Below are 8098 nucleotides of genomic sequence, written 5' to 3'. Positions count from 1 at the left end.
AATGACAAATTAGTTTCACATTATACGACGCATTAAGAAATGTCAAAACAATTGCATTACAAAATTAATAAATACACACACAAACACATGCTTGATCAGAATCTATAATGAAATAAAAGACCAAACGCCTTTTTTTTCTTTTTTTTTTCTGGCGCCTAATGAGGGCAAGATCCTTACATCATGGGCTCTTCGTCACTAAATCCTAGGTATTTTTGTTGTGTTCCAAAAACCTTGGAACGAACAAACCCATATCTTCTTCTACACTTTCCATTCAAAGTTTTTTCCTCCATTTTTTTTTTCGGGACCGAGAAAAACCCATTATCCAAGGCGTTTGGCTTCGCGTAATTCCATGGCCAAACGATTCACAAACCAATAAGGATATAGTAGACGAGAGTGATGGGTAAGGCTATAAGCATCCCAAATATGACCCTGCATTTTCACAATACCAACACCAACTTTTCAGGAATAATTTTACATGTATATCATCATATATTAATTATGTTAATAAAGGCTCATGCCGTCTAATCTAATGGTAACACTAGTCCTCAAACTAAAATAAGTCCACTATATTTGGAAATATTACGTATTTTGAATAACCACTATATAAGTCAAGTACTTCTGTATAATTTTTGGTATGAAATTGTTAATATTCATCAAACTTACGCAGTGCTGAGGATTGTGGGGTGCACATTATACTCTTTGGCGAAGACAAACGGAACTATTCCTTGCGGCAATGCGGCCTACAATCCACAAACACCAGCCCAGGAAGCCGACAGAATGTATAAATTCATATGTATATAGGGACAAGAACGTATGGAAATGGAAGACTATAATGCTAGAAGAGAAAAAATGGGTACCTGAACAATGGCTACCCTTAAGAGGTCGCCGCGCAAGCCTATAATGATAGAAGCAGCAGCCATCACCGCTGGGCCTGTGAGGAACCTTACGGCCATTGCGAATGTGGCTACAGAGTTTCCACAAGCGATCATCTTTGGTTGGAGAGCCATGAACAATCCTTGGAAAAAAACTCCATAGTTAGGTCAACAACTTTATTGCCAAATCCGATCTTTTTTAAATATTAACTAAAATTATTGTAGCAAAATCGAACAAAAATGTCTACACGGCCGCTGAGTCGTTGGTGGGGACCGGCCCCACCTGTCGGGTGAGAGGGTCCCCCGGCTTATCTTCGGAAAAGGCCTTCAAAGGGAAAAGATTTCACAGGATTCGTGGGGGGAGTGCGTTCAACAGTCATGTGGACTTTACTACCTATACAAAGCTGTACCATTTTCTAGCCATGGAATGGAACCCCCCACCCCTTTTGCATTTAATTAAAAAAAAAAATCAAACAAGTCTCTACGTGTAATGTGTTTTATGAATCATATGCTTTCAACGTGTAATATAGAGTTTCGGTTCTCTTTATACCTAAACTGAACATAGCCATTCCAAGGCCAGCATCTGAGAGTATGGAGATGGATTTCTCTATTATTTTCGGCATAGCCACGTGCCACCTGCACCCAAACCCATCACCATTCCAATTATTATTCCAACCCATATATATAATTTCAAATTTATATGTTTTTTTTATATTTATCCCAAACCGGTAGGTTTTATATCGAATGATTGGACTTACCGGTAAGCAACCAGAGCCCAGATGAGGCCGATCAGACTGGAGTAGGTGTTTGGGTTTCTAATGAGCTTCCTCCACACCATTATCAGTATCAAACGTGTCATCACGCTTGCCGGCGGCATATGTTTTCCGGCGCCGGCATCCACGCCTCCGGACTCCTTCGGGTGTAGCTCCACCGTCGAACTCGAACCCACTTTGTTCAGCACTCCCGTCTTCTCTTTCTCTTCCTCGCCCTCTCCTCTCCCGCCGAAGCTAAACTCGTCGCCGCCGGCTGTGAACTCAACGGTAAACAGGGAAAGAAGAATTAATGATCAAATGTGAACAGAAATATTGATTAAATTTTCATGAGGACTACTGATTAAATTAATCTATATCAAACCTTTGGTTTCCCCCTTTTGGGGTTGATCCGAAACCAACATCCGGATCTCTTTGGCACCCTGATCGGACCGTTCGGATAGCTCCACTGTGGGGAATTCGGCGCCGCTACCGCCTCCACCACCACCAAAGACGTCAGAGACCGGCGAAGCGCTTGAGCTCCACACGAACATGTGAAGCTCCTTCGCATCGTGACTCGCTTTGTTACCATTGTTGCTGTTCTGGTTATTATCCTGCTGTTGGGTCTCTGTAGGGTTTTTGTTCGATTTGTTCGGACCTGCCGCGCCGGAAGAGAACTCCGGATTCGGAGCCGGGTACGACCCGGGAACAGAACTGTTCGGATTCAACCCGAACCGCGGGGAAGGGATGACTGCGTTGTTCTCTTCGAAATTCGAGGGCCGTGGAGTCGGGCCGCGTGAGGATTGAACCGAGTACATATCCGCTGGGCCAAAATTTGAGAGCCTTCCGCCGGGAAACCCCATCACGGCGTAGAAATCGGAGTGGTTGAAATTGGATCCTCTCGGAGTTGAGCTGAGGCTGTAGATCTCAGCCCCGGTCAGATTCGACGGCCGCGGCGTCATCAGTGACCGACGCGAAGCATTGGATTTTCTCACTGTGACGTGAAGCTTCCCGTCTTGGCCGATCTCTGCGTCCGTCTCCAGGAAATCGTGGCCGTCCAGGGAAACGACGTCGGAATCGACCTTGAAGGAGACGATCGACGCCGCCGTCTCCGGGAACTGCTCCATGATCAGAATCTTGGCGCCACGATACTCAAACAGGAAAAGTAGAAGAGTATACCATATGATACACTGAAGAACCACCACCTGAACCATGAGCGAGCCGGAGTAGGGTCCGTACATGGCGATCAACAAGGGGATCCCCATGACCAGAGTGTTCGGTAGTGTACTGAGAGAGAATATCGTGATCATCCACTCCAAGCTACCGTTCTTCGTAAGACTGGCCCATAGGCCGAGCACAACGAGCATGATGATCTTCTGAAGCGTGTCGGCGGCGATGAAGCGGAGATTCATGGCGTAGGGGTTGTTGGTGGAGATGAAGTGGAAGGAGAGGAGAGGAACGGCGAAGATTGCGACGAATCGGTTGATGCCGGAGCATTGATCCGGCGAGAAGATCTTCCACCACCGGACGGAGCCGTACGCCAGAATCATCGCCACGTACAACGGCACCATCGCCGTGAGAACGGTGTAGAGATCGTGCCATGAAATCATTTTTCTTTCAGCGGAAAAAAGCTTGAGGGAAGAAACAGGTGGAAGTGGGAGAGCGTTGGTTCGACTTAGGGAGAGGAAGGTGAAAGTGGCATGGGAGGGAAAATTAGGAGGAGGGGGGAGGGCAAAATGGGAATATGATGTAAACCGTTATACTCGAATGTACTGATTTCAGAATGGTGCGTAACTTGGGAGGTCCTTATATATAGACGGGCGGAGAGTGACTGTTATCATCGTCCTTTGCACACTACACGTAGTTGTGATAAAATGAAAATGAAAATATATTTAAACGGTTATTGATCAGAGTTGTATTTTTTTAAGTAATCTAGACTTGATAATTTGAATAACTTATCCATATTTTTTCATTAAGAAAAATAATTAATCGATTTTTTTATTAATGTTGGAGATGGGGGACACGTGGCGGTTAGCATGTGGGCGAGGGCAACGTGGACAATTTTTAGATTTGTTCTCAAAATATGCCTTATAAATCGTGCAATCAGTCGCATTTCTATGTTCATTTGATTGCGAGCCCTCACAAAAAGCGGGGAGCTTTTGAAACGACGCATATATATATAATATGTATAATTGCAAAAAAACCCAGCTAATACTCCGTATAAATAACCATATATATACACACCCTCAACTTGCAACTTGAATTTCGATACGAAAGTTAAAATTGTATTTGATCCCGAATTTACATGGATTACACGCATACCTGAAACATGTGTATGCATGTATAAATACAAATATACTCATATTATATATACAATATATACGTAGACATACATTATAGGAGGTTAAAAATAAAATTGGGGAATATGTTATATAGTTGATAGAAAAATTATAAGTTGTAAGTAATATTGTTAGGTCGAAGCACTGCTGAATCTCTTTGACCTTTTAAACTCAGAGAAGAAGGAAAAAAAAAACACATTCTCTTTTTTTTTTTTGGATCGATGACTTGTAACTAACTTATATGTCCTTCTCATCCTCTCTTTTTTTTCCTTCTTTCATAAAAAAAAAGGATATAAATTTCTTCTAATATTGCAATAATTATCGTTTTTAGGAATTTTGTGATTATACACGGCCACGGCGAGGAATATTTTTTGTTAAAAATATCTTCTATATAGAAACTCAACAGCATTTTTCCATTTATTTATATATTTACGTGCGGGACACAAATTATTATATATGGAGGTCAATTGAAAGTTGAAATAAGATTAAGACGCTAATTAATTAGGGTATGTATAGGCTAATTATTACGATAGTCGCAATCATCACATGACACGAGAGTATCTGTCATGCGAATGCTTCCAATGTCCCCATGGCTGCTTTCTTCCTTTCATACGGATTTATTTACGGTGGATGCCATTACCATGAATATATTCATATTTGAATTTTGAACGCCCAAATACGCTAAAAAAACAAAAAATCGTATATGTAATTAAGCAACAATTCTTCTATCTAATGGCCAATCGTACATGCGTAGAAATACTACATGGCTCTTTGATAATATAGCACGACAATGCAAGTGTAAAATAATATTAAAAACAGTAATTATAAAAAAAAAATCGAATTCTAATTGTACACTCGCTCCATTTGATGAAATTTTCGTAGGTTGATCACAATATTATAACCGTAAATGGTCTAATAATGAACATAAAAAAAATATGTTATCGTTGGCAGAAATATAAAAAAATGGTTATGAAGGATACGGATGATACCAATTATTATAACGTAACACAAGATATCATGTTATGTTTTTTATTTTAAAGAAAGCAGGGATGAAATACTAATGCGTCTTCAAAGATGCGTTTATGGACCAATAAAAGGGGTCCACGTGTCGTCCAAAAAACTACCATAATTTAATCATGTGGCATGCACATGCCCATGCCATGCAATGCAATACCTTTTGTTTTGTAGGTTGCGAGGGTTGAGTCACCGTCTGCTTACAAGTTTTTGAATGCGGTCCCGACATTTTTTCGTTATATTATTTTGAATGCTGACCACATTAAAAAACCCAATTTCATCCCTAAAATTATATATTATCATATTAATATAATACTTAGAATTGGTGCGTCAATTCACCATTTGCAGAGTTTTGCTAATTTTCCGAATTAATATTAACAAATATTGAACTTTTTATAAAAACTATAAATGTATTACCGTTTTAAAAATGAAAATTTCTGATTTTAAATAATGTGACTAATTTTCTTTTACGCACTGCTGTGGTTGGAATTGCAGGAGTGTCACTTTATTTTTGTTATATATATATTTTTTTAACTTTATTGTTTATTCATTATATATACGATTTATTGTTTTCAGTTGGTCTCGCGACAACTACAACACGTTACAAGTGCAGCTTTACCAAGCATGTCGGCCCATTGGACCCATCTCTTCCACCCCTTTTAGGTATTCGGAAATCATTTTTAAATTATCATTTTCTCACGTTTGAACGCTTTTTTATTATAATTTTAATATTAGTTATAGCGGACCCTGGGATTTGAATTTAAATTTCATGATATATATAAATTATTATATTGTTAAACACTTGACTTATCATATCATATTGGATGGAAGCAGCATGAAAAAACAACGCGAGAATATGATTGTTTTACGGATTTGTTAGTAACTTAGTATTGGATTGATGTATAATGTAAAAAATATAATTTTAAAATAAATACAAAAATATGGTTTTAAATCATAAAATTGAAACAAAAAACATTAGATGGATAGATTAGTTATGTTTCATTTAATTCTTAAAAATTTATAAAGTACATAATTTGTTCGATTTTTTTTTTTACAAAATTGTGTTTATTTTGGAATTTCTTCATATTTTATGTGAATATAATAAAAATATAAAATCGTTGATTAGCTGCTATGTCGATTTGCTTTAATTGATGCATACATTTCAGCGCATTATTGACTTATCCAATGACCTTGGTGTCAACTGTCAAGGCCGTGAATATGCAAAAAAAAAGAAAGAAAAAAAAAGGAAGCAATTATGGTGTTGACTGAAATGGCCCATTATAAATAATGGACCATTCTTTTGGGCCCAATAAATCCTAATATGGGCCTTTTCGAGCCCATGAAACGAACCGCCTCCTTCAAGGGCAAGGCAATTTCTTGGTTCCAATTACAGTATACAAGAAACTCTGAATCTTAACGTTATATCCGAAATTGAGTAAAAGTAATTCCCAGTCAATCATTTCTAGTCATCAAATAAAAGTATATACAAGAATGGTATCAGATAATCGATTTATGGAACTACGAAAATTCATTTTGGATAATATAGTTGGTCAGACATTGACTTCGTTGACTTTGACTCCTTAACGCCCCTCATGAGCCTCTTCTCGAGGCGGAAGGTTTGCAACGGGAGAGGCGGTGGTGAGATGACAGCGACGACACATGGTGAGTGTGGAGGCCGATGCTGACGTGGCTGGAACTGCTACCTTCATGGCGCTAAGCTCCTCCACTTCTCTCTTTAGCCTCCGGTTTTGTTCGGTTAACGAACCGAACCGCCTCTTCAGATACTCGCATTCCATCTCGGTTTGCTTTGACTTGCATCTGCGTCAAACCCAATCCAATTGAGCAAGCATTTTTATGCAACTTTTTGAAGAAAATAAGGTTGAGGACTTGACACGTGCGAGTGCATTAAATTTGTAATGTCTACGACCAAATAATTTTTTTAAAACAATCAACCATTGGAAAAGCACGTGTCCTTCGATCATATTTGGCGGCTCGAATGCACGCTGTTGGCAGCCGTGAAAATCACAAATGCATGATGCAGATGAGGCCATGCATGCACAGCCTCAACATGAATATTTATGTGTATGTATTATGTCCTAATGGAAAGATTTATTTATTAATTAATGTTTTAGAACTTACGGTTGACCGAAATTGGAAATATTCGTGGAGGGATGAGATATATATGAATAGGACCACATTTACTTTACAAGGGGTACGACTTATGCTACGGGGTGGGTCGAATCCGATTCAGATTTCATCTGCTTTAATTGTATATATCTATATATTCCTTCAACGTTAATGAAATGTGAAATCTCGTTAATCCTCAACCACCCACTCAACACTAATCATACTTAACCCACGTTATTAAATATAAGAAGAAAATAAATATATGTGACAAAATAAAATCTTTATAAAATAAAAATGGTACCTGGCTCTTCGGTTCTGAAACCAAACCTCAATTTGTCTTGGCCTCAGCACCAACTGTTTTGCAAGCTCACCTTTTTGCTTCTGCATTATAAATTATAAAATGTAAGCCATAAAAAAATAAATATAATAATCCAAAGTATGAGAAGAAGCGATCTATTATTTTTAGTAATAGAAACGATATAAATATATATATATATAGGTCAGTTAAACTTAAACATTTTGTATTATCCATTGTTTCTATATGGATAATTAAACGGCGTGTTGATCTTTTGTAAATAAATAAAAAAACAACACGCTATTCAATCGTTCGTAATTTTCTGGAAATTGCATTTAATTAAAAGGAATCCTTTTATATATCTACAGCAAATATAGAAGAAAGTTATACTATAAGCAACTTAAATACGACTAACCATAGTTATCAGTGGCAAGAGTGAGAGTGTTTAATACGTACGAGGATCGGTTGATTAGCGGAGATTAAGAAGAGATTAAAAGACAAATAATTACGGGATTTAGGGTGTGGTTCTGTCTGAAGCTGTCCTCGAGAAGGCGAGACTGTTCTCTCGTGAGACGGAGTTTCTTGCGTGGAGGTAAGACGGCGTCGTTTCCACGGCCGATGAGTTCGTCGTCCTCTTCCGACAACGGCGGTCGGTTTATGTCGAGGCTCAACTGCTCTCTCCCTCTCCCCCCACTTCCACCA

At 38.7% G+C, this 8098-nt stretch overlaps 2 protein-coding genes across 2 annotated transcripts in view; both read right to left on the bottom strand.

The window, feature by feature from the left end:
- On the bottom strand, positions 1 to 3408 carry LOC104824144 (auxin efflux carrier component 4-like). Its single transcript, XM_010556120.2, has 6 exons — positions 2007 to 3408; positions 1631 to 1898; positions 1423 to 1508; positions 858 to 1015; positions 664 to 740; positions 1 to 429 (listed from the first exon to the last, which is right to left on the bottom strand). Exons 1-6 carry the CDS (start codon positions 3229 to 3231, stop codon positions 363 to 365), a joined length of 1881 nt encoding a protein of 626 aa, XP_010554422.1. The 5' UTR covers positions 3232 to 3408; the 3' UTR covers positions 1 to 362.
- A 3002-nt stretch (positions 3409 to 6410) lies between these two features.
- LOC104824578 (homeobox-leucine zipper protein ATHB-17-like) overlaps positions 6411 to 8098 on the bottom strand; it is a 2595-nt gene continuing 907 nt past the window's right edge. Inside the window, exons 3-5 of the mRNA XM_019203658.1 lie at positions 7906 to 8089; positions 7403 to 7482; positions 6411 to 6792 (exon numbers count right to left, since the gene is read on the bottom strand). Of these exons, the coding sequence (XP_019059203.1) occupies positions 6555 to 6792; positions 7403 to 7482; positions 7906 to 8089 (502 nt within the window). The 3' untranslated portion in view covers positions 6411 to 6554. The remainder of the gene's footprint in view (positions 6793 to 7402; positions 7483 to 7905; positions 8090 to 8098) is intronic.

The sequence above is a fragment of the Tarenaya hassleriana genome, unplaced genomic scaffold (assembly GCF_000463585.1).
Source record: "Tarenaya hassleriana unplaced genomic scaffold, ASM46358v1 Cleome4, whole genome shotgun sequence".
Taxonomy (NCBI): domain Eukaryota; kingdom Viridiplantae; phylum Streptophyta; class Magnoliopsida; order Brassicales; family Cleomaceae; genus Tarenaya; species Tarenaya hassleriana.
The sequence above is the reverse complement of the archived record's forward strand: the minus strand, read 5'-3'. Positions and strand labels throughout refer to the sequence as shown.

What these genes read in the sequence shown, in the direction of transcription:
- LOC104824144 (XM_010556120.2), bottom strand. Translation starts at nt 3,231, where the DNA reads ATGATTTCATGGCACGATCTCTACACCGTTCTCACGGCGATGGTGCCG. An exon ending in CCAAAAGGGGGAAACCAAAG is followed by an intron (nt 1,899 to 2,006) that starts GTTTGATATAGA and finishes TTGAGTTCACAG; the next exon opens with CCGGCGGCGACGAGTTTAGC. An exon ending in TAAGGGTAGCCATTGTTCAG is followed by an intron (nt 741 to 857) that starts GTACCCATTTTT and finishes TGTGGATTGTAG; the next exon opens with GCCGCATTGCCGCAAGGAAT.